This window comes from Harpia harpyja, chromosome 8 (genome assembly GCF_026419915.1).
Source record: "Harpia harpyja isolate bHarHar1 chromosome 8, bHarHar1 primary haplotype, whole genome shotgun sequence".
In the NCBI taxonomy this organism is placed as follows: Eukaryota; Metazoa; Chordata; class Aves; order Accipitriformes; family Accipitridae; genus Harpia; species Harpia harpyja.
Window position 1 is genome coordinate 52562552 of NC_068947.1, and position 27276 is coordinate 52589827.

Below are 27276 nucleotides of genomic sequence, written 5' to 3' on the forward strand. Positions count from 1 at the left end.
TCTTCTAGCTCTTGTTTTTCAAGAGGCACAAGAATAGCACATCAGAAATTGCTTCAGTTTAAAAAAGAACCCCCTACTGCCAGCTTATCAAACTCTACCGTCTCTCTTGTACGATACTGCTGTGGAACTTCCATGGAAAATAATTATATAATTATAGCCTAAAATAAGATGATCCTCCCCTGAAAGGTTTTTACCAAGAACTGTCCCTCTCAGCCTCCAAAGTGTCCCCAGCCTCACTCACCTCATCTATAAAAGCATGAAGGACCCCAAGGCCAACATTCACCAAAAGACTCCAGATGCTACTCAAACAAGAAACCTTTACTATCCTCATGAGGAAGACAACCCACAAAAACCCCACGCCCTCACGTGTAATACACCTCATCCAGTGCACCAAATGGAAGACTGATAACTGTACAGATGAAACTGAACAATCATTATACACATAGTGGTACATGTGTACACTCTGAGGACTTAGCATTTATCTAATTCCCAGTGGGACAGCACTTCTCATCAAACAATCTTTCTACCTCTGATCTCTGTACCCTGATATTGTCTACCAAGGAAAAGACTGAGAACTGAAATTCACCGTTCCAGTGTATGACAAAATATATGCCACCTGTAGAGATACTGGATTTATGTCACATTATTTTCTGTGTCCTGAACACTAATCTTATGATGCTCCACAACTCATAAATCACCCCTCTTGCTCTTTCCCCTAGGAAGAAAGCCTTTTGTCAGCTCTCTGGGCACTATTAACATCCTCTCTATTCCACAATAATCTTTTGTCACAGCCTCACTGACACTGGTCTAGTTAAATTCAAAGCAGCTACTCTCAACTTGTATTTGCTCTGAGATCTGCTGCTTCTGTTTCAGACTCAGAGAAGAACTTGCAGACCCAATACCTCGCCCACTTTTTCCAGCTGGCCCAGCTGCCCTAATGGAAGGTACTGTTCCAGCTCTACCCATTGTCTTGTCTGTGTTTTCAGATCAGCAGAGTCCCAAAAGTACAAAACACTGAGCACAACCTGAAAAGATCTGCCTTTCTGAACTGCTGCTGCCCAGCAACTGCTGTCAAATCTCCCCTATCACTTTTCCTGTAATTTCCTGCCACACTTCTTTATATATTTTCTTTATTGCTCATCTGTCCTAGGCCTAGCTCTTCCCTTCTGCCAGAACACAACAATGTAGTACTTCTGTTGCTTGAGAGGTTACCAACCGACTCAGAAGACTACCACAGAAGTGGAGGAAGATGTAAAAAAAGAGGAAGATGTAATAACCATCTTGCACTAGTCACAAGCACAGATGACCTGTACGTATGGCTTGACTCCTCAGGTGCTCCTAAGCCTCTTGAAAGGGCTCACAAAAGTTTCTAGACTGCCCCACAGCACACGAGAGGAAGGGTACACAACCTGCTCATACACCAGTTTTTTCTTTGCCTATTACAGGCCCTAGAGGGACTCCAAAGCATGTTTCTGTGGTACTTCCTTCAAGCAGGACATCTTCATGACAGATGAAACTACAGCTACAGCCCAAATCAGGGTCTTAGGTGAGGAAGAAGAAAGGAATAGAAGTTAGAAGAACTCTCACCAAAGATGGGTCTCTCCTCCAGTCAGCCATCTATCCTTCTCCCTCCTCTTCCCAGTTTTCTCTCAGGCCTTTATTTTTCTCTCCTGAATGCTTTTCAGGATGCAGAAACATAATTCCTAGCCTTCCCATCCTACTGCCTTTATAGTGAAAGCTCTGATAGTGTGGGGGGAGGGATGATTGAAGACTCGCACTTCTCTCATGGTCCTGTCCCAGGAGATTTATCACCTGAAATCCCAGTGCTGTTAATCAACAGTGACACGCTTAATGTTGTTCCCTGTGCCCTGCCCACACAATTATCAGACATCATACTAACTTTTGAGCCTTCTGCTTATGTAAGAGCTTTTTGTTTGTTTGTTTCTCCAGCAGATTCATCCTAGACCACTTCATGACCTCGCTATATACAAACCTTATGGCCCGCCACCAGACTGCAGCCTCCTCTGGAATGAAATGTAAGGTCTGTTTTTCAGCTGCCACCAACACTGCATGCACAGACATTATAGCAGATGGCGATGCAGAGACCTCTACCACCCCAGACTGAAAGGACTTGAATTTGCAGAGGCAGAGTTATTGTTACGCAGAACCATACATGTAGAATAGAAAAATAGTCATATAAGAATAAAGAAAAAAATAATATTCTGTGCTTAAGAGAGCTCAGTCCAAGAGGTCCATAAGGCTGTGAAGGAGAAAATATAAAGGATAGGCTATGAGACAAAAGAAACTGTAAAGGCGAAAGGGAAAAGGGGAGTTTTGAAGGAGGAAGAGGAGAAAGGTGACAAAAAGAGGACTACTTAATAGTAACAGGGTCTCTAAGAGGTAAACACAGAAGCAATAAGAGACAAAGCACGGAAGGACATGAGGGCAAGAGATGCAGGACAGGAAGAAGTCACAGCAAGTGTACTTTGCCTCAGGCAATAGCTTCAGATGGAGCAAAAAAGAGTGAAAAGGCAGGAAAAAGACTTGAGTAAATATAAGATAAGGCAATGTCTTGTAGATGAGAACAAGGTGCTTGAATGGGACATTTTATTAGACAAGATAACTCATGGAGGCTTCAAAGAGCTACAGGAGGCTATTGGAGCTTTGGGAGAGAAAGAATGCTGTGCAAATGGTTAGGAAGAAGGAGGGAGACTGGGTGAAAAGACAGCTTTTATAGTGAAAGAAAGAAATAGACCATGGACTAAGGCTTGAACAGTAGCAAAAGACAGAAACTTAAGCTGTGCAGGAGCACATTGTAAGCAAGGCTGAATATGGAGAGATGATGACAGAGAACTCCCAGAGGACAAGTCCAGAAAGTTTAAGGGCTTTCATCATGGAGAAATAACAAGATAATATGATGATATTCAAGAGGACATGTACTGACTAATACTAGACTGAATAGAGCAGAATTGACAGAAACGGGGCAGATTTTGAGAATCATCAGCTTTTGATAACTGAAGTAGGGAGATGATGATGTTACCAGAGGAGAGGCAGAATGAAAAAAAAAAAAAAAAAGATAGATCTCACAAAGGAAAGCAGATAAATACTTACAGGAACACAGGGACATGAGGGAGCCATTGAAGTAGATGTTGGAATAGATGAACTTGGAAGGAAACTTGAACAGGTCATGATATGACATGATGACATTGTGGTATGACATGATATGACAGTATGATATGCCATGACTTGGCAAAAAACAAATGAGCTTTAAAGGCGAAGGGTTATGCCCCAGTTCCAGAAACAACCCAACTGTGACAGTCTGCACAGAGCACTTTGTGAATTCATCCCAAAATCAAATGAAACAAAGCTGTATCTATGTTGATACTGGTACCTAAGGTAAATTACTTGTTAATTTGAGGTTGTCTTATCTTACATCACAATGTAGTCACAGTTTGGAACTGAGAGCAAAAAGAACAAGCAGAGAGAACTTAAACCCAGCAGCAAGAGCAAGACACAGACAATCAGATGAAAGAGAACACAGCAAAATTAGGTTTTATAAATGGATCCCAACTCATCCAGAACTTTTAAAGTGGATCTGACTAGATGTCCTGGTGAGCTTTCTGGTCAAGACCAGCAGGCTTCAAAACTCAAAATAGAGCAGTCTTTACTAGAATAAAAATAAGATTATTTGATTTTTTTAAATAGAGAAAACTTCAAGTGTGTAAGTCAGGAAGCACAGAAGTAAATACATAGTTTATACACAACTCTCCCCTACCCACTGCAACCTTGCTTGCAATTAACTCGGTGACCTTCTGAGCTGCTAAAATTTTGTGCTTACACTCCATTGCCTAGGAGATTGTTTCCACACCTCCACAGCTTGGATGGCTCCTCCCCTACAGCTGCCCCTCTTCTTAAATTGCAACCCTCAATTCCCTCAGTGACTCTTGACCCTACAGCACCCTGTAGCCTCTATTAAATAATTTCTTCCTTGCATATGCTCGATGGCTTTCCAAAGGAAGTGGTGTCTTACTGGTGGGGTAGAGTTTTGATTGTGTTGTCTTAGAATAAACTGAGAGCAAATCAAATAGGCACAATGTGTATACAAGTATCAAAAAGTTAAAGAAAAAAAAATAGAGATAAAAAGTAAAATTAGACTGCTGTCAGGCAGAAAACTTTTTACAACTGTATTATGCATCCAAAAGCAGCTAAAGTCAATAAGAACTAACAAACACTCAATGAACTGTTTGAAGTGGGTTCCGTGGATTTCTTATTTTCTAGGGGAATAATGTTGCATCACAAACATTCTCTGTAGTAATCAGCTTGAAGACAGTTTTAGCAGAAGAGGCTAAGGAACATCTAGGAAATAGATTCATCCCCAGTCATCAACACCTATTAGGGATGCTTCTAAGCTTGTGAATTTGTTATTATTCCAGGACAGAGCATCTACATGCTGCCTGGGAAATGGCTCTTTACCTGTATATGGAGATGATGAGCTCTGATTCCAAATGGTGAATGTTCCCTAATAAGTCACCTGCACCATGACCTGTATTTTTTTGTCAGGTAAAACCATTCTTGAGAGATGGTAGGCAGCGCATGGTAGATAATTTGTGCCTTTCCTCCCCTCCTCCCTGTAGATTGCTTGTTGCATAGGTAAAATTAATAATTGCACATTCAAGCTGTCAATCATGCAATTACTTGGCAGTGTGACTGACATTGTGAGGGTGGAAAGAAAATGCAGTGATGAGATGTGTAGAACTGGGCTGGCACAGGCTGTGCTAGGGCTCCTGGTTTTGTATTGGACTTGGCTAATTTCGAGAGAAGAACGCTGCCTCTTATGTAAGCTATGGCCACCTAGGAAAAAATGTGGTGATAGCTGAAAAGTTTAGGAAGAAGATTGGCTTATGAAGCAAAATTATTTGTACTGAGATGAAAAGGGAAGGTTTCAAGGACATGTTAGAGGTATGCTTGAGCTGGGGCTGGACAAGAAGAAGGGACCGTGAGTGTAGACAGATATCCCCAGGAGGTCATGGCTAGGATTAGAGGTATGCAAGAAAAGACATAATTTATTTTATTTTCCTGATACATGTTCAACTTTCAAATGCTTGAAAATTCACTTCTTTGAGGCTAGAATCTATTGATCTCTCTGAGAGGGTGATCGCACTACTATTTAGGGGAATTTTACTTAAGGAGCAGACTGGTTGAAAAGGACAGTCCTAATTTGTTAGGTACTGGAACTAGTGATCAAGAAGCTTGATGCAACAAAAAATTAATTTTCAGCCAGCTCAGCTCTTCATTCCAGCTGATGCATGGCCACATGAATGTTAGAAAAGGGGTCAGGAACACACCTAGAAATGAGAAAAGGGACTGTCTGCCAATTGCAGCAGAGACATAAGCAGCCATAAACCTTTTCTCATTAACACTGGGGTCTTGCTTACATTTCAGACTTTCACCATTATTAGAGCAAATGCTATAAACTACTTATATGAACTCCATAGTTGCCAAACACTAGTTGCTGACTGTACTAGTTTGTCCTGTCCTGTCTCAGCTAACTGAGATAAATGATGTCAATATAAAAGTTGTAGAACACACGTTATCACCACCATTAAAGATTTTTTAAAAACCTCATTTACTGTCAAAGTTATACTAGTAAATCTTGTACAGTTTTGGCTAAGCTTCCTGTTTTCCTTCTCCTTCCCCCATCCAAATGCAGATACCCAGACAAAACCACCTAACCCTCCTGCACAGGAGAGGTCTTGCCTGTTTCCCATAAAACAATCTCTGGTAGTAATAGGAGATAACGACAGAGGTAAACAGAGGGAAGATAGTAGTTTTCTTGCCAGCCAGAATAATAAATCCATCACAAACGAGGGCAAAGCAATTCCCCTGCAGCAATAACCTTTCCTGTTATCACTGGCTGCTGATACAGGGATGATAGCGACAGTCAGCATGACATTCACTGGACTCCCTCCCTCTTTTATCAGCCCCCTGCTTTGACTTGTAGGAAAGTGTTGGGGGAAGGGAAGAACTGCATTGAGTCAAGTGCATCCAGGTTGAAGTACTGGGTCACACTTTGGCATGAAGGCTGCAGAAAGTCTTTTTTCTGTGGAACTCATTAAAATAAAGCAGCAAGAGCCAATTTTGACTGTCAGAAGGGGGAAAAGGTGCAAAAAGTACCCCAGGGCGATGAGGGAGCAACAATCTCCAGATGTCAAAGAGACAGGTAGTCTAGTATTTCAAGCCCAGGACAAGATAACAGAGCAGAAGAAAGTGCAGGAAGTGCCCCACAAATGGCGTTGTGTCCCAGGGCTGACATTTACTGCCCATGCCATCTAAAAATATTAAACCTGGAACAGGAATCCAGGGAGCGGCTGTAGCTCGACATTAGAAGCTATTCACCAAAGTCAGGAGTGGTGGAGGGATAATAGGCCAATGAAAAAGAAGGTGCAGGGGATAAATGATGGGAACTATTCTAACTTTCATTTAACCTGAGAAATGAAATAAGTTCTATAAGCTGCCAACTCAGATTGTTTATGAGAAATTACTGATTTTTGGATGCCATGTTTGTATGTTTAATAACATTGCTCATAGTCTTGCTCATGTGCATTATTTGGTGTTCAGAGTCAGCAAAAATCACTGAGAGTATTTGTGGTATCTTGTTCAGACACTGCCCTTGGTCTGGAGTGTAACTCATTTTTTGCCTATCTGTATCAGAGTCATCATATTCTATTCCACAAGTAGTATTATGTGTATAGCATATTTTGATAGGGATCAGTCAGAAAACAAAAAAAAAGCAGAGATGGTCCTTGTGATATTTTTCAAATCCCACTCCCTCTGCTGCTTGTCCTCGCGTCAGGGGGAGAGTCGTTCCTCTCTGCCAGGTGCACTGGCTGGGCTGGGCTGGGTTGGGGACCTTTACTTACCACAAGAGGGACAGAAATGTCCCAGTCCACGGGCTTTGGGGCACTACAAGGACCATGGCCTCACACAAGTCTGCAGGCTCCTCAGACCCATCATGCTGAGGGACAAGCTGTGCCACCTGCTGAAGACTCATTGCTCTGCAAAGAAGATGCAGCTGACCCTTGCCATGACAGATTACAACCTCATCTTCATCAGTGAGGGCCCTGTTCAAGGAGGGAAGGGGACCCAGAGGGCAGAATGCTTCCCTGTACCATGGGGACCACAGCTCTGGCTACAGAACTTGCTGGTATACAGCACTGCTGGTACCACTGGCACCACCACTGCTGGCCAGAAGGTTCCTCACCCAACTTCTCTCTCCCTCCAAGTGAAACAGCTCAAAATCGCATCACTAAAGCCCATGGGACGGAGTTAAGGTCTCTGTAGGGACGGGGTACTCTCCTTGCTTTGTGCAGGAGCGTTCTCTGTTGTCTTCCTGCAGGAGACCTTCACCTTGGCAATCTGACCGTACCTTGTGGCAGGACCACTTGGACAGACATATCTGTCTATACAATTTCATACTGAGTTTTGCCACACTGATCATTACAACCCTGTCCTCTCTTGACCTATAGTCTTGAATGCTGGGGAACATGATCGTTATACTAAATCAGCTGCTGCACATTCAGATCTGCTTGGAAGTGCATTAACATCTTTAATATCTGTGTTCTGATACCAGGTCTGCAATGTCATTTTTATCAGGATGCCTTCCTCACCAGTGTCAGTCCACAGGAGTGTCTGGCCCTGGCTGTGAATTTTGCTTCTGCTCTGCTCACAGAGCTGCACTGGAAATAAAAGGCAGATATCATTGGGAAGGCAGGAGGTCAGCACTCCCTAAAGGACACCTGGTACCACCTCCAACCAGATGATAGTGCTTCTTTCACCTATATCCAAGTGGAAAAGATCAGCCTGAGCCACTCCTGACTAGACAGAATCTGCGTCTTGCACTGGAACATTTCACAGACAGCCTCTGACACAAAACTGTTGCTCTTCCCAACCAACCATCCACTCTCTGTGAGGGCTGCTGTCACGTCTTGCTGGCCTACTGGCCATTTTCCCCAGGTAGGACCTGGGGAAAGACAGGGCCAAATGCTTTGGGAAATGCCAGGGTGTGCACCTGGCTATCTTGCCACAGCTATACATAGAGATGGCTGCAGGATGTAGCAACAAGGCAGCCGTAACAGGAGGTTTTGGAGCTGGATGGGTGTTTTCCTGTCTTGTGATCCATCTTTCTACGGCGAGGGCTGGGAGAAGCAGGATAAGCTGTAGGATTTGGAAGTTTGCTTGTCCTGGCTTGGTTTTTTTTCTGGTTATTCATGCAGCTCCTTTGGAAGACCGATCATACCACACATTTCCTCTGCACCCCGGAGAAAAAGAGGGTTCTAGGGAGCATATCATCTGCATCCTGGCAGAGGACAGCACTCCTTGCAAGGATCTGAAGCAGATGAAAGAAGGACTGAGGGCTTTCTCTGTAGACCTGTTCTCTTTAGTGGTGTCCTTCAGTAACCTCCATGTCTTCTGGAAATGTTTCATCTTTTTGGTCACGTCTCTTAATTGATTAAAAGGCTTCTTCATTTTTATGTGGTTTCTGTTTGATCCATTCTAGTGGATTTTTTGACCCTTATTACTTCCACAGGAGTATTGACTCCAAGCACATTGCGGTCACTGTGAAGCAGTGGTTTCAACTAAGAAGTTGAATTGTTTAGCGTGGTATCTAGTCATAACCTTTTGTGGACTTCCTGGCTGACTCTTCCACAATTGCCAGTTGCGTATACTTCACATCCCAATGTGACATTTGTCCAGCCTATATGGAGGTCATTGCAGTTTTTTGTTACTACTGTAGTTTCTGCCCTAGCTGGGTCTCTGATCTCAATCAACATATCACAGTGTTGCAATCTAGGTTCAGAAGGTGCTGATGCAGATCCAACACTATACACTTCCTATTTAGGTCTGAAATTTCAACCTGTTTGGACACTGCGTTCGTTAGTTTGATCAAGGTTCTCATCATCATGTAGTACTACTCTATCACTAGTATGGTTTACCTTATCTTTCTGCATATTTTGTATTCTGGTATTACAACTTCCCATTGATTGTCTGCCACAAAGTTTTTAATATGCCTTGTGTATCTCCTGTTAGGACAAGAGACTGGTCCTCCATGTTATTTTTCATAATTCTACCATTTGCATAGAAGTAGGTATACCACTACTTTGATTCTTGTTTTGGTACTCTATTTAAATTGAACCATATTTGCTTTCTATGTCTAATTGGATTTTTCACAGACTCTGATCTGCCCTGTACTTGAGGGTACAGAATTTTTGTAACTTTACTATCCTTCATAGAAACACCTGTTATCTTCTCCTAAATCTCTAGTAAGAAAGTGTACTGATAACCTTCTTCATGTTCAGCATCAGAAGCCTGATTCCTGCAGCTGGTCTGTCCCTCCTGTACAAGGTCAGCCTTTAAAACAGTCCCTAGCAAGAAGCTGTATTACCAAACAATTTTCTCTTCCTTTCATGGGGTTTGAACAATCATGTGACTGAGAGGTGACCAAGCTGGGTTGATGGGAAACTAATTGTTTTGATGGGTTAGATTTCTGTTCAATCAATGGCCTGAGCTAATTTAACATTGTAGTCATGAGCATTAGATCCATCATGACAGGGGCAGCAGGAAAGCATGTCCAAGAACAGAGGGAAGAAAATAAGTCTGTCCGTTTTCACAGCCTGCCATTAGATCATATTATATTATATTGTAAAACTTCACCCTGAAAAGTATAGTCAGCTGATATACTGTTATGGAATCAGTTGTGTCAGTCCCACAGCCCTCCACATTCAATAGCAAAATGTCATCAGCTGGTGATTGCTCATTCTCTTTAGACAAAATCTATTTACTGCAAACTCAAACACACTAATCTGGGAAAGTAGGGAGAAGGAGAAGGAAGCCTACTCTCATAAAATGGGGTTGTGTTGGAAGTGGAAACAACTAGAGGTTCTGAGAGTCAAAAATCCTTGCTGAAAGATTTGGAAAGGGTGTGCCAGAGTATCTTAGGGTGTTTTGTTAATATATTTGTCCTCGTTTCAGCTGGGATAGCTGAGTTAATTTTCTTTCTAGTGGCTGGTATAGTGTTATGTTTTGGATTTAGTATGAGAATAATGTTGATAACACACTGATGTTTTCAGTTGTTGCTAAGCAGTGTTTATACTAAGTCAAGGATTTTTCAGCTTCTCATGCCCAGCCAGCAAGAAGGCTGGAGGGGCACAAGAAGTTGGTAGGGAACACAACCAGGACAGCTGACCCAAACTGGCCAAAAGGCTATGCCATACCATGTGACATCATGCCCAGTATATAAACTGGGGGGACTTGGCCAGGGCGGCAGGGGAGCAGATCACTGTTCGGGGACTAACTGCACATCAGTCAGCAAGTGGTGAGCAATTGTATTGTGCATCATTCGTTTTGTATATTCCAATCCTTTTATTAATATTATTGCCATTTTATTATTATTATTATCATTATTATTTTCTTCCTTTCTGTCCTATTAAACTGTTCTTATCTCAACCCACAAGTTTTACTTTTTTCCCTTATTCTCTTCCCCATCCCACTGCGTGGGTGGGGAGTGAGCAAGCGGCTGCGTGGTGCTTAGTTGCTGGCTGGGGTTAAACCATGACAATATTATACTAACATTATACTATGTACTTGCTATAAGGATATCGGGTTCTATAAGGTATCAGGAGTTAGATGGCTGAGTAGAATATAAAATGAACACGACTGGAAGAAACAGCACATCAAGAAAACGTAAGCAAGCTATATTCAGTGAATCTCTTGCTACCAACTGAGGATATATGAATTCCTTCCCTTTCTTTCCCAGGACTGGCACTTTCAAAGGAAAAGGTCAGTTCAGGACTTGCCCAACAGAACCCCGGGGTTCTGTTCCCTAAGACTCTGCTGAGATGAAGGAGTGGGGCAGAGCTCACAAGGGCTGACGCAGTAGGGCACTTTGGGCAGTTGTTAGTACTGCCTCACAAGTTTAAACCGTTGTGATTCATGGTTCAAGGGTGGTGTTTCTTTAACATGGTTATGCCTACAGGGAGCCTATGTAGCATTCAAGCAGTTTCCCACAGTGATGGAACAGTAAAAGTAACAAATAAGGGTGACATGAGGTAGCTCAGGGCTAGCACTGAATGCACAGTGAAATGTACTATGGGGAAGCACTATTTCTTGCAGATATTCTGACTCTCTCTTTCTGTGCGCTTGCGGTAAAGGGCTGCTAGTCAGGCTGGAATAGACCACAGTACCTGAGCCCTAGGCAGAAGAGGCTGCTTATCACCCTGTGCACCTGCCTAATCAAAACCCAGTAATGTATCAGACCTTGAACTTCTTAGTCTCCCTTATTCCACATTTCCAGACAAAGTGCCAAGTCTGGTCTTTTATCTTTTGGTATGAGGGCAGTTAAAAAAAAAAAAAAGGAACTCTTTAGGGGTCATGAGGTAAGAGTAGTTCAGACTGCTTTTGAAAGATAGAGCAGAAGCTGGGTTAAAGAAGAGAGAACACACAGCAATTCAAGATTTTTCAGTGTGGGCCTGGACCTTCACAGCTGCCTCAAAATCATGAGCGGCATAAAGAAAGGACAGTCACATTCCCTTCCCTACACCAACTCTGGTATGTCTGCCCTTAGCATTGTGAAAGGTAAACTGATGGAAAAACATTCACGTCTTTATGCGGTTAACTGCTCAGTGTCGTGCCCTGAATGAGTTCACCATAGGTCAGGGAAGCAGCATTTAAATAAGAAGCTGTTGCACGTGTCAGTCAATAGATCATCTCAGCTACAATGTACACCCTCACATGAAGCATTAAAACACATGCGTAGGCAAGAAGAGAACTTTACTTAGCCCTTGCTTCATCCTCCCAACAGAAAGATTTCCATGTACCTCTGGAATAAAGTTCCTACACCACACTGGCTGTTTCTTCTGTCACTACTATGTTGTACAGCTGCGATGTGTTTAATCTTGCATTTGCCTTTAGCATTCCTGGAAAGCTTAGGTGAACCTGCAGTTCTTCTACCCTATGGGCCTGGAGCATTATGGACTTCCAATTAATGGAGAAGAGATTTCCAACATGCCCTATTTCTATATGGAATTGGAACTAAAAGCAGTGTACACTCAGTGCCTTGTCCTCTACCACTGATAATAAACTTGATGCCAAGCAGTGTAATATCAAATACCTCTCTGGTCTGGAAAAGGGCTCACAGTTTCTTGGTAAGTTATTCAGAGGAGTAGAAACAAAAGCTGACTGAAAAATTGTGTAAGGACCTTAACAGGATGACTGAGTGATAAAATGACAGATGAAACAGTCACAATAAATGTAAAGTGATGATTGCGAGGAAGAACAGATGTTCTAGCTTTGCATACACAGGAATCATCCAACTGTTACTATTTAAGCTGACTTCTACTATTTAAGCATAAGGTTTTGGGGTTAAACAGAATGGTTATGATAATGACTCCCTCAGTATTTTTTTAGAACTATGGGTTAAGACGTAGGAAAATAAGACCAAATTAAATGCAATGTGCAACTACATCTTGAGTAATATTTGCCTTTCTGTTTCCCCCAATCTCCAAAAGAATATAGTAGAACTGAAGAGTTTCAGAGGATGGTCAAAAATATGGAATAGCTTCTGTATGAGGAACAGCTAAGCAGACTTGAGCCTCCCAGGCTGGAAAGGGCAATGAGGGCTGGACATGGATAAAATCATGAGTGATATGGAGAAAGTGAACTGAGAAGGTTTGTTTTGCTATATCTTGGGAGGTAGGCAGTGGGTTCAGAACCAAAAAAAATTGTCGGTCAGACAACATGCATCTTGTTCTATTAAAGTCACAACTTCTTGGAATTTAGATGCAGGCAAACAGTTTTCATTTGCTTTTCTGTAATAGAAGTAAATGTCATTTTTTGGTGAGTCCTTTAAAAAATAAGGCTAGATAAGAGAGTCCATTGCAGATGAGGAATTAAAAACACCTTCTGTGTCATGTAATATTTAGAAGACAATAATCTTGTTGACCAGCAGGTAACTTGCACTGCTGTTCCTCTGAGTACTTTAGTTAATCACAGAATTACAGAATATTTGAGCTTTGGATGGGACACCCACTGTCTCGTCCAATACCATGCTCAAGCAGTGTCCACTGGACCAGGTTGCCCTGGGCTATGTCCAGACAGCTTTTGAATATCTCCAGGGATGCAAATTCTACAACCTCTCCAGGCAACCTGTGCCAGTGCTCAATCACAGCAAAAAACCTCTTGCCTTATGGTCAGACAGAATATCCTGTGTTTCAATTTGTGCCCATTCCATCTTGTCCTGTCACTGGGCACCACTGAGGAGAGTCTGGCTCCATCATCTACAGTCTCCCATCAGATGACAAGATCCCCCCCGAGCCTTCTCTTCTCCAGGCTAAACAGTCCCAGTTCTCAGCCTTTCCTCATATGAGAGATGCTCCAGTCCCTTCATCATCTTTGTGGCCCTTTGCAGAACTCTCTGCAGTAGCTCCATATGTCTTTTGAACTGGGGAGCTCAGAACAGGACACAGGACTCCAGATGTGGCCTTGCCACAGCTAAGTGGAGGGGAAGGATCACCTCCCACAACCTACTGGCAACGTTCCTCCTAATGTGGCCCAGGCTGCCATTCGCCGCCTTTGCAGCACGGGCACGCTGCTGACTCATGTTCAGCTCGGTGTCCACCAGGACCCCCAGGCCCTTTTCTGCCAAGCTGCTTTCCAGCCAGTCAGTCCCCAGCATGTACTGGTGCATTGGCTTATTCCTCCCCAGGCGCAGGACTCTGCATTTCCCTTTGTTGAACTTCATGAGGTTCTTCTCTGCCCATTCCTCCAGCCTGTCAAGGTCCCTCTGAATGGCAGTGCAACCCTCTGGTGTATCAACTACTCATCCTAGTTTCATATTATCTGCAAATTTGCTGAAAGTTTACTCAGTTCCATCGTCTAGATAATTAATGAAGAGGTTAAACAGTATTGGACCCAGTATCAACCCTCGGGGCACACTGCTAGTGACTGGCATCATCCAGCTGGCCTTTGTGCTACTGATCACAATCTTTTGAGCCCTGTAGTTCACTCAGTTTTCAATTCACTTCGAGGTCCAAGTGCCTAGCCCGTACTTAATCAGCTTGCTATGAGGATGTTGTGGGAGACAGCGTCAAAAGCCTTGCTAAAGTAAAGATAAACAAAATCCACTGCTCTCCCTTCATCCACCAAGCTGTCATCTGATTGCAGAAGGCTATCAGGTTGGTTAAGCATGATTTTTCCCTCCATAAATCCATGCTGGCTGCTCCCAATCACCTTCCTGTCCTTCACGTGTCTGGAGGTGGCTCCCAAGATGAATTGCTCCATCACCTTTCTGGGGATTGAGGTGAGGTGGACCAGCCTGTAGTTTGCTGGACTTCTTGCCCTTTTTGAAGATAGGAGTGACATTTGTTTTCTTCCAGTCCTCAGTAACCACTCCCGATCCCCAAGACCTTTGAAAGATAACTGAGAGTGGCTTTCCAATGAAATAGACCAGCTGCCTCAGCACTTATGGGTGCATCCCATCAGGTTCCGTGGACTTGTGCATGTCCAGTTTGTTTAAATGTTCCCTGACCTCATCGTTTTCCAGTGAGGGTCCTTGCTCTTTGTCACCAGGTCCCCTGCCCCTTTAGCAGAGGGCCCACATTTTCCATCGCTTTTGTTTTGCTGCTGATATACCTGTATTAGCCATTCTTGTTGCCCTTCATGTCCCTCATCAGATTAAACTCCAGATGAGCTTTGGCTTTCTTAACCTCATCCTTGCACGCTTGGCCGGTGTTTCTGTACTCCTCCCAAGTCACACAACCCTGCTTACAGCTTTTTATGTCTGAGTTTAGTCAGGAGCTCCTTGCTCAGGCAGGCCTCCTGCTGCCTTTGCTTGATTTCCTGCTCATCAGGATGGATCATTCCTGAGCTTGAGCTTGGAGGAGATGATTGCTGTACATCAACCAGCTCCCTTGGACCCTTCTTCTCTTCAGGGCCATATCCCATGGGATTCTTCCAAGCAGATCCCTGAAGAGCCAAAGACTGTTCTCCTGAACTCAAGGATTGTGATCTTGTTTATAGCCCTCCTCCTGCCTCAGATCCCGAGGCCGTCCCGGACCTTCACACCCCCAGCCAGTCCTTCCTTGTTTGTAAGGTCCAGCAGAGCACCTCCCCTTGCTGTTTCCTTGGTTATCTGTGTTAAGAATTTGTTGTCAATGCACTCCATAAACCTCCTGGATTTCTTGCGCCCTGTTGCTCCAGCAGATTGCTTCCAGGGGCTGTGAACGTGAGGCTCCTTCGGCTGTCTGAAGAAGGCCTCATCTAATTCTGAAGTCTGTTTTCAGGACTTTGGTCTGTACCTAGGCTGACTACGTATTAAAAAATTGATAGTTATTTTTCTGTAGCTGTTAAAAGCAGTAATTTCTTTTTAACAGTGGAACAGTTTGTCAGCTTCTGAGAGTGATCTTCAGGCAAATTCTGTTCTCTTCAGTGTCCCAGTAGAGCTTTGGGTAGCTCTGAGTCTCAGGTTATAGACATCCATAGTCACTATAGTAGTTTACACAGGATCAAAGAACATGTATGCTAGACTATGCACAGTTAAGACTAATTGGCCTAACTTCAATCTGAAACAAACTTGAGGGCCCATAAGGTAATGTACTTGAACACTGTGTTTCCTCACATCATCAAATCAGAAAAGAACATACTGCATGTAATTTATCAGAGTTTTTAGAGCTGCAAGTAATGATTTCCTTTGAAAAGTTATAGGTGCCACTCACTTGCATTAGTGCTATGCAATAAATATAGTGAAGATGCTTTGTATTCTTATGTACTTTTAGAATCCACTCTCCATGCCAACAGCTGATAGGCAAACATTCCTGATCCATGACCTTTTATAAATATTTTGTGGAAATGGGTGACTGTCAATCCCAACAGTCACTTGGTTCCTTTAAGGACACATGAGAATCAATTACTTCACCAGGAGGCAGGAATTTGTTGCAGAGATATATGGCTCAGTTTTAACAATGTGAGCAAATCCTTTAACCCTGCCTATATCCTTAGCAATGTCCAAAGATTGAAGTGTCTGTTGCAGTAACAACTTGTGGAGGATCTCTTTGCTACTCCGATGTTCAGTGTGGAGAGTTGTGCCATTATCAAATACGAAAGTATAGTATGCCTTCCTATGCAAATAACCAGCAATGAAATCGTGTTCCCCAAGTAGTTCTAAGTCACTTAATAATAAATGAAAACACTTTAAATAAGCAGGTTCTGATAAGGCAGTCTCCAACATTAATAGCCTGTGTCTGTCCTCCCTCTGTGTTAAGTTACCATTGTATCATGCAGGTATGTGGAAGCTGTTCTATCCGTACTAAAAGCAGCAGCTTCAGCAGCAGCTTCCTGCTACTTCACTAAAGCAAGCATTGACAAAATAAATTATTTTTGTGTTGTGTTTACTGCCAGCTTCTCTCCAGCATGCCCAGGTTCTTTGCTGTGATTTTGTGGAGATGCACAACAGTAGCTGAGTTTACCTTGAGGATTTGTATTTGCTGTACATTTCTGTATTGATGTATTATTTCTCATGTACTGTACTTTGTATGCCACCTGCTGTACAGCTTGGGCAGTAACCTCTGCATTCCAGTTGCCCCCCTACTACCATTGTTGATATTTTTACTAGCAACAGGTCTAACTTTTTGAAATATCAGGAATGCTAGTACATGGTCTTTCCACCCCGCCCCAAACTTGTCTGAAATAATTTAATCTGCTGTACTGCCAAATTAGCATGCAAGTATCAGCTGTCAAAACAATGATATACTTTCTCTGTCCACGTAAAAAAGCTTATAGCATGCAGCTACCCTATTAGGTTTCAAACAAATGTGGGATGCCCCTTTATGCCATTTACACACAGGCAGGTTATTTTTGCTTTTTACAGCTCAAGATCAATGGCAAGGGTTAGATTGATCAGCATGCTGCCAGCTCTTGGCATTTATTTGCTTGGACAAGAGGTCTGTACAATTCGTGGAAAAGCTTAAATTTTATAGCATTATACATAAGGGACTTGTAGCTGGGCAAATTCACTGAAGTATAAACATACTCTTACTGCTACTGTGCTATAGTTGTGACAGCTTTCTCAGGAATAGACAACTGCAGTGCTGAGAGACACCGCCACTGCTATTCAGCCAGCTCCTGGTGTGCAAGATCTCCACTTTGCACCTGGACACCTCGGATCGTTTGGAAATAACGTATTAAAACGTATAATTCTGGACACCTTCGCGACAGAACCCAGTACCTGAATGATGTTGGAAATGGGTGAAAAAAATATTTTTCTGCAAGTAGCAGAAAAGGGCCCTTGCAGCACCCTGACAGGACGTCGGTGCCTTCCAGGGTAAGGTGGCTGCGGGGAACCTGCACCCGTGGGGCTGCGACTGCTCCCGCAGTTCGGTGCGAGGACAACGTGGGCAACAGCCAGGCAAGGTAGTGCCAAGCGGCAGGCAAAGTCCTTGGTGACGTTTCTGCTGCACGTGTTACTGTTAAATCAAGCTTTCTCCATGGGAAAAGCATTTAGGTCAGTAATAAACAGCACCGGTGTGCAGCTGTGGCTGTCACCTCGGGAAATCTTGCCTGGGTTGTTGACTGGGGAGGCTGGAGGAGCTGGGTTTACTCAGCCCGGAGAAGAGGCGGCTGACGGGGGATCTATTGCTGTCTGCCACTACCCAGAGGGAGGGTATAGACAAGATGGAGCCAGGCTTTTCTCAGAGATGCACAGGAAAAGCGCAAGAGACAACAGCCATGACTTGCAACGAGGGAAATTCATGACCCAGTAGGGGGTTGGACTGGATACTGCCAGAGGTCCCTTCCCATCTAAATCTGTGACTCTCTCTTTTTTTTTTTTTTTTGCTTTGATAGAGACAAAACCAAAATACTGGCAGACAAACTTCAATTATTAATAGAACTATGAAGACCAGGTCTGCTAGCGATACAAACTGGAAATGAAAGAATTTCGTCAAGAAGCTGCTAGGTCTCACAGTGGAGCTTATGGCCACAGCAAAATATATGAAAATTTCCTACCCCCATGTTTTAAACAGGTAGGGCAGCTCTGAACACCTATCCCATGCAGTGATGGACAGAGCACTACTTTGTTTTTTGGGGAAGAGGTTCTTATATATATTATTTGCAAACAGGGTGAATAGGACAGCTATAAACAGTGCCTCATGATTTGTCCCTAGGGCCTGGCACTCTGGAGAAGTAAATCTATACTCAAGCCACCCTTTAACCTGCTCCTAATCCAGAATCAAAGAATGCCATGTGTATTCCACCTTACTAAAATCTTAAAAACAAAATCCATGTTACTTTAAGAAAAAGCTAGCTGTTAGTAGGCCTATTCTCATTTTTCTTTTCCTCAGCCTTCCTCCTGGCATGTCGGGTGGCATGAGAAACACGCTGTTAGTCACTGGGATTCTGAAACTGGCCCATTCCTCAGCTAGGAAGGGTCCAGGCACAATCCCACAGCACAAAGCAGGAGGTCTGTTTGCCCAGTGACTGGCCGACGGTTGCAGAAGAGGAGCAGTACTACGTGTACATTGCAGGGAAATGCCTTTCAGCTCCCCAGGTGTTTGTAGCATGCAGCCAGGAGAAGACCCTATCACTGAATTCTGCAGCGAATTTCTGACAAGGCAAGGTATTAGTTCTGTGATCCCACTAATGGGAAGTGGGGAGAGAAATCAATGCAGATCTTCAAATATGCCTGTAGAACTGAGTCAGTAGATGCCAAAGCAAAGGGAAGTAGACGGCAAGCTGGATACGGTGGATAAGCTAATAGGAAGCCTTTAGCTTCAGTAGATAACCAAATTCCAGTCTGACTTACGGGAAGATGGGCAATGGCCCTCTTCTTTTCTCCTCTGTTAGTTTCAGCAGAGGCCAGCCTGTGAGCCAACAAATACTGCCACTGTATATGAGGTGACTCTCTCCCCACAAAGACTGAATACAGGAAGCTAAAAATTGTTCCCTAATAGCAGTAGGTGATGCTCCTAAATGCCCGTGCTTTTAATCAGACAGCAAGAAACCGAAGAATTCCTTTCTTTCTTTTCTATGGTCACTGTCAGCAGCCTACATCTTGCCCTGTAGAGCTTGGCCCTGTCTTCATCTGCATCTTTTGTCCTCTCCAGCTTTGGAATTAGCAATAGAAATCTGCCCAAGTGATCTTTCTCATGACCTCAGTTCTCCAGGTCTCTTCTGCCTTCTAACATTACTTTCTGTATGATTGACAACATCTTGAAAAAGAAAAAGAGGACGGGGCGGGGGGGCTGTGGAGAATCCCCCCACTGCCTTGGGACAGCACAGGGAAAGGGTCATATGGGATATTTTTAGAACAGAATCCAATGGCAGTGATGTGAGGAAGGCGCAGAGAAAAACACAGCTGTGAAACCTAACACTTGGCTTCATATATACTGAGAGCAGGAACAGCAGAGAAACAAACTGAGGAGACACAGCAGAAGGCAAGAGTGAGAAAAAGGTATGTGAGGATAACAAGAGAATGGTAGAAGAGTAAGTGACAAAGAGGCAATGAACACCTGGGAAAGAAGTGGCTAAAAGAGAATATGGGAGAGAAATGGCAAAAGACTGAGCCAGGAGGAGAAAAAATTAATAAAGTGGCCATGTTATATAAATAAGCAGAGATACTTTAACCACGGAAGGGATTGAAGGACAAGAAATGGTCAGCTGATTCATCAGCACTCTTATGTAGATGATTTGTGACCTTGAAGGCTGACCAGCAACTACCCAGTCTACCATCTCTCCTCATCCCATAGTGTAAGGGCTTCATAGGTGACTTAGGTTTTGGACTGTGACACTGCAATAGATTTTCTAAATCAGAGGAAAATAGAAGCCATTCCCACAGTCTTTGAAGCGAGGTGATGACCTACCGTCTCTCTTTTACTACAGACCAGCACGCCCAGAGAGCAGTGATTGCTTTATGTATGAAAAATGATTTATGTAGCATTAGTTTGGAAGTGCACTCTGTGGCTGTTCACTCACTAAACAAGAAAGAACTAACATGACTGACTACATGGAGTGGATAGTGGTAACGATGATACTTGATAAGAGTATGCTCCTAAAGATAGCATTTTAAGGTGTAAATTGCTAAGACACTCAAGTCCCAAAAGTGTCTGGGATCCACTTCAGGCAACTACATCCAGAATTACAGTCCCTAGTTCACTTGCTACCTAATCCTTATAACTGTTCTTCATTTCTCTTGTTTTGAGAAATAATTCATCCCTCATCAAGGTTAGTGATTCAGCATCTACTTAGCACTGATGTCTGGATTAGATCCAGCAACTAGCTGCTCTCAGTAACTAGCTGCTACTCTGCCTGTGATCCCTAAGGACTCAGTTATATGTGGTTATTCTCAAAGAATTCCTGAATTTATGGCCACCTCTCTAATGAAACAGGTTGTAGCATACTTGCCTCTTTATCATAAAGCTTATCAGGGGTGTGGGTGACGAATTCAATTAAAGAACTAAGTGTTTTGGGTTTATCCATGCAGACAGTTGAGGGATCAAACAGCTACCATTTATTACACAATCCTGGCCTGTCCAGAAGCCAAAAAAGCACTCAATGACAAACATTTGGGATAAATTTATGAATAAATGAAGATCGTGCAGTACATTGTCTTCCTTTCTCTCCTGAATAGCTATTTAGTAATGTACAAATATTTTGTCAAAGACTTGCCTTAGCTCAAGTTATACAGATTATGCTCTCTGAACTCAAGAAATCTAATACTAGTTGTGCCTTCCCACAAGCATTCAAGAAAACTTTCACTAGTCTAAATAAGCTGACTAGTCTAGTTCTAAACTAAAGAATCTAAACCTCAAAATTCTAGAGATTCATGAGTTTGTTACAGAAGGAATATACCCATTTTTCCCCAAGTAGCATACTTGCTATTTCTGCATCTTTTGCTGTCTCATGCTCTCTTCTTTACCACTGCTTTTGTTCAGGTTTGTAGTATTTCCTTACAGTTCAGTACCTCATGCAATTTGATCAGCTCAGAAACCAACTCAGTTTGAATATTTGATCTCAGAACCCAACTCCTGTTCTCCCTCCACAAACCTTACAGGTTTGTATACTGTGCAAACAGGCTGCTCCAATCCCATTACATTAGACCCAGTCTCAATGCTCTAGTGTTGGCGCTACTCGATCCTGACACTGAGGATGCTGCTTTTTTGTACTGGACTACAGAAAGCCAGGCCAACAGAGATTAAATATTTCGTAATCCAGCCTTTCCACTGTAATGATTGGCTCCTTCAGCAATGTTAATACTTGACAAGTGATAAATAGCGTCCTTAGCAAAACACTGTTGAGCTGAGGATGCGTGCTTGTGATGTGCCTATGCGGAGCACTAAGAAATTTACATTCATTACATAAGTCTGGATTTGAAATCAAGCTTTTGGTCATAAAGGGCTATATGGTCACACTGAAGATCATACAATTCTTCATTCATCTGTGAGGCACTACATCATACACAAGAGCAGGGCTCAGCAGCAGAAAATGTTGGACTGAAAGGTACTCTCCTGGTCTACACCTCAGCTTTCTGTTCCCAAAGGCAACCATACATTCCTCTTAGTAAACTAGGTGTTCTAGCTTCCATAAAAAGTCTCTCCATCTTTCTTTGCAGTAGCTGAAAGAAGATGAGATTTCATGTCTTCCTCAGCCCCAACACAGTCTTATTTGTCTCCAAACATTGCCACCAAAACTTTGCATGCTCAGGTACAAACAGGCCACCATTCATTTTTAGAGGCTGGGATTCCATTCATGCTGTTCCTTAGGCAATCTGGAGTGTACGATGCTAATTCTCACTTCAGTAACCAAAGGAAGGGACTTTTTAGATACAGTACAAACTGCTACCTCAGCTTGTCCAGAGAAGTGTGAGGACTCATGAGATGCAATAAATCTCAGTTCTCCTAGTTGGCAGTAATCTCTTCAAGTACTTAAACCAGAAAGTGGGGCAACAGCCTGCATCCAAATAGCTACAAAACAAAGCAGTGCAAGACCCCACCGGGATGTGCCCAAAAAGATGCCATAGAGCAACATGCTCTGTGCTCTCACAGCACCTGTTAACACCCAGCATGGCAGAATCCTAACCACATCTTCTGGGAGCTGTAGCAAAGGGCAGGGAGAGGTTTCAGAGTCTTGTCTGTGGTTGTCTAGAAAAAGGAAACCCATTCCCAACCAGCAGTTGCATTTTTATACAGCTCTGCAGACCAGGCGTCCCTATAGACTCAGCCCTGAGTCTCTCCAGCATTTTCCTCCTTGTCTGGTGAATTCAGTGATATAGATTTTTCACCCGTGGGGATTAGGAACGATTCCCATTTTCATACTGAGAAAGAAGAATATGGCCTCATTCTCTCTTGGAGGAAGACAATACTGGGGCATGTGCTCAGGCAGAACTCTCACAGATTCTTCCTAAGGCAAACAGGGAGGGCTATTTGCAGGCAAAGTAAGCATTCACCCCTTAAGCAGAGAAGGGAAGGAACAGCTATCGTGTGAGAAACATTCTGTCCTCCTGCAGGTATTGTACTCACCAGAGTTTGCTGGTATCGGAACGCTTTTGTTGGAGAGGCATCTCCAGTCATATCCCCAGAGATAATGTCCAGTGGAGTCGGGGTTGTTCAGGGCAATGTCTTCCCGTCTGCTCTCCCCAGCAAAATCATGGAGTGAAAAAGACGCAAGGCTCCAGCTAAAATCCCACAGAGCACCCTGAGAGAGAAGGTTACTGGTGAGGGGACAGCGAGGGAGAGTGTAACCAGAGACTCCCTGCCCCCTCCTGTTCGGTCTGTGCTTGGACACAGCAGCCGCTTCCCCGCTTTAATACCTCACTCTCTGCTGCCCTGGCACCAGGACAGCTCAGTAAATTAACAGGAGGTAAGGTTTCCCTTTCCTCTCTCAGGCAATATCACTCTTCACTGCATTTGGAAGGGGTCAACAGTGTGGGACCATAGAAGGAATGGGGGCTGATGACAGAGAGAGACTAGGGAAGAAGAGGATGGGGATAAAAAATTACCAAAATTAGAGACAAGAGAACCACCCTGCAACTTGAGCAGGATTATTCCTACAACCTGTTTCAGGGACAACTTTGTGAAGTGTCAGCACCTGAGAGGGCAAGTTCTCCTAGCAGGCATTGGAAGATTGTTCCTTATATAAATTACATGGTGTCCCCACATTTAACATAACTTTTCTTAAAGCATACCCAATATTGCCGATTCCTTGGTCACAATACCTCACCACAAATAAACAGCCTTCCTCACAGTCTTTGTACCTTCATGAACCTTCATCCACTGGCATAACCAACATTCAGTATCTTTTTCATACAGAACCACAGAAAGGTTGATGTTGGAAGGGAGCTCTGGAGGTCATCTGGTCCAAACCCCCTACTCAAAGCAGGGCCACCTAGAGGTGTTTGCCAGGACCGTGTCCAGATGGCTTTTGAATATCGCCAAGAATGGAGACTCTGCAACCTCCCTGGGCAACCTGCTCCAGTGCTCGGTCACCCTCAGTGTAAAAGTGTGTTTCCTGATGTTCAGAGGAAACCTCCTGTATTCCAGTTTGTGCCCATTGCCTCTTGTCCTCACTGGACACCACGGAGAAGAGCCTGGCTCAGTCCTCTTTATACCCCTCCCTTCAGGTATTCATATGCATTGATCAGATTTCTTTGAGCCTTCTCTTCTCCAGGCTGAACAGTCCCAGCTCTCTCAGCCTCTCCTCCTGTGAGAGATGCTCCGTTGCCTTAATCATCTTTGTGGCCGTTTGCTGGATTCTCTCCAATATGTCCAGGTTTCTCTTGTACTGGGGAGCCCAGAAGCGGACACAGGACTCCACGCATGGCCTCACCAGAGCTGAGTAGAGGGGAAGGATCACCCCCCTTGACCTGCTGGCAACACTCCTCCTAATGCAGCCCAGGATACCATTAGCCTTGTTAGCTACAAAGGCACACTGCTGGCTCCTGCTCAACCTGGTGTCCACCAGGACCCCCAGGTCCTTTTCTGCCAAGCTGCTTCCCAGCTGGGTGGCCCCCAGCATATACTGGTGCATGGGATTCCTCCTCCCCAGGTGCAGGACTCTGCATTTCTTGTTGAACTTCATGAGGCTGACTTCATGAGGCTTCAACTCTTAAGGATTCTTTTTTCCATTTTCTTTCTAATGTTTTCCCATCATCCTCAGAAGCGAATCACAAGTTTTGAAACATTTTGTGATAGATAGATACACCAAAAGAATGCATATTCTAACATTTAAATATACATAATTTCATTCCTGAGAACTACCTGGAAAAGATCTCATATTTTCCTCTTGTGTTAATGTTGGGGTTTTTTTCTTAATCTCTGACTAGAAATTACATAGGAATATAGAAGACAACAAAAAAGCTATGCTTAACCAAATTTATTATACCTAAAACCAGTCAAAGCTGCTCAACAGCACAGTCAGGAGGGGTTCGTGGGATGTTGAAGATCCTCAAACATCAGTAAGGGTGCAAAGTAAGGAGGTCCTACCTCCTGCCCTTCTGTGTGTTCTGGGCCGTTGGCACAAGAAAAACAAAGAGGAACTAATAGGGTAGAAAGGGCAAAATCAGGGTGCTGCTCCGGCCTACTGCCTTGAAAAACAGGGCACTGAGCAGCCATGAGAACTGCCATGTCCTCAGCTGAGTCGTAGCTACTGTATCCTGAGGCAGCAGCAAGCCCAGAGGTCTGTGGGGAATGGAGCAGATAATACAGGCCACAGCTCTTCATACAGACACCTGCTTTTTTTTTTTTTTTTTCCCCTCTGTTATCTGTAAAGCTTTTCAATCAGGGAAACTGATAAATTCTATATCTAGGCAAAGCAGACAGTTACTTAGGACAACATCATGACTTCCTAAGCTGCTTCTCCCACTAAATAAAGATGGGTTATGTAAGGGTATGTGAAAGGATCTCCTTTATTAAGGTTATCCAGGCAAGGACCTTTTCAATCCAGAAGGTGATGATAAAGAAAGGGGGAAGCCATAAACAAAACCACACAGAGACCCAGACCCGAGAGATAAGGGATAACAGAGATCATGCAAAAGACCAAACGTCTCCAGTCACTATTTGATGGGCCATTAAGAAACTACAGGCACAGCTTTGGAGAGGGCCAGCCTGGACTTTGTCACTAGTAAGAAGGGGGAAACAAGAGGAACATAAGGATTTGAGATACTTGAACTGGGTCTGTGGGACTGCAATACTTGTTGAGGAAAAGGGTTGGAGAGGAACGATGTGGGGAACAGACAGAAAGGGGATGGTTTTCTGAAATCCAAGGCTGGTCAGTGTGCTTGTGTGACTGAGCGCTTCTCCTGATCACCAGAGTCTGTCCTACCTTCTTATTAAATCCTCAACTATCTTTCCATGAAATCTCATTTTCCCATGTACCTGAGTGCTGTAAGGTTGAGATGCCAGCCACTGGTGAGACTGGCATGAGTGAATTTGGGGTCAGCAGCTGCAGTCAGACCGGGGTGGGGGGGCTCTGGGGCCAGCAACTGGAGCAAGGGGGGTCTGAGCATCAGCAGCTGGAGCAGCCATAGCTCTCTGGATCATCTCGTCGGGTGGCCGGAGCATCAGCTACAGTTCAGACCCACGTGAGGGGACTTAGTGCCAGCAACTGGAGTCAGACCAGGGCCGTAGGCACCCCACGCCTGTGGTGTCAGCAAGAGGAGCGGGCCAGCGTCTGCTCCAGCATCTAGGACGGGACCAGCGCGCGTAGCTGCTGAGGGGACCGGCGCGAGCAAGGCGAGATGGGGGGGGCTCAGCGCCAGCAGCTGGAGCAGGGCTGTGGGTCACGGCCCTCGTGCTGGGTGCCAGCTGCTGGCAGGAATGTCTGTATCTTCCCCAAACCTGGGATGCGTGCATGTAATTTGGTGGGAAACTTCAGTCTGGACTAACCAGCAAGCAGGAAGCCCTGGGTCCAGTCAGGGGTAACAGGTATTCAGTGGGAACCCCGAGTGTGGGGTGCCTGTGGGAAGAGCGTGTGAGCACATCTGTTTGCCAGCAAGCATGAAGCTGGACTAACCAGCAGGTAGCAGAACCATGGAGCAGATAAGAAGGCTCAAGATCCGGGCAGGAGTATGGGAGAGGCAGAGGGGCCATGCTCTCTGGGTACTCCACGGATCCGTGAACGCACTTGTGAATCTGGAGAGCGGGGGTGCGAGTGCTTTCACTACCGAACGTCAATCCTTACCAGCGAAGAGGAGAAAGGGGAGGTGGCTGGCTGCAATTCTGCTTTTGAGTCCTGATAGCACTGAAGCTAGGTGCTCCTGATGGCAGTGCCTTACCTGTTGCAGGCTACGTAGCCGGCCGTGTCAGCATCCTCCACACACGTGTCTGTTTCCGAGATGCACGCTCAGCCTTCCTACTGTTTGAACCTGCAAATGGAAAATCTGCAGCTACAGCCATGGGGCTGGGACAGAAAGCCTGGGATTTCTGGGCTCTATTTCTGTGTAAAATCAATTTAGAAAATTTAAGCCTAATGCTGCCTCAGTGCAGCATGATGCTCACCTTTGTCAAAGCACGGTTTCTATGGGAGGTGTTACTGTTTCTCCTTATTTTGCAGCTGAAAATCAGAACTTTTAGGAGTGACAAAGGAAAAAAAAAATCAACAGCCTAAATCACAGCAATACCAGTTATTTTTCTTAAGTTAGAGAAGCCTGAATACAACTCTGAGCTCTTTGAAAGATGTAGTGAATTACAGAAGATGTCATCTTAAGAATTTGCGCACACAGGTGTAACAGTTTATGCAGAAATACAGTCTGGACACTAAGTTATACAGAACAGTGACCATAAACAAGGTACCAAATGCAGATGAATGGAAACAAAAGAATACCAGACCTTCGCAAGACAGAATTCTACAAGTAGAATTGGCAAAAGCAGCAACACTAGGCCAAATTGCACTGAATAGGACTTAGTACTCATTCCTAGTGAAATAGCCTCACCAAGGCTGCTGATCCTGTGACAATGGTCGATTGTAACTTCTCCAGAGATTGCTTCATTCCCTTCCTTTTAAAGAAATAGTATTCTGTATGCATATGCTGATGACATCATCACCGTGTAATGAAGATGATCTATTACATAACAATATCCGCTTTTCTTGCATTTCCTTCTCCTAACTTAATAATTTAGTGTTGTGATGTAGTGAAGAATTCTTATACCCTGAAGACAAGGGTAAGAACACATTGCACAACACAAGTACAGTGTATGTTAGGAGTCTCAGCCTGGCATGAACTTTATAAGATGTTCT

The 27276-nt window shown here is 44.0% G+C and overlaps 1 protein-coding gene across 1 annotated transcript in view; it reads right to left on the reverse strand.

Moving 5' to 3' along the window:
* The window catches only part of CLCN1 (chloride voltage-gated channel 1), a 69379-nt gene extending 46402 nt beyond the window's left edge, over nt 1-22977 (reverse strand). Inside the window, exon 1 of the mRNA XM_052794937.1 lies at nt 22563-22977. Within this exon, the coding sequence (XP_052650897.1) occupies nt 22563-22613 (51 nt within the window). The 5' untranslated portion in view covers nt 22614-22977. The remainder of the gene's footprint in view (nt 1-22562) is intronic.
* Nucleotides 22978-27276: the final 4299 nt, after the last annotated feature.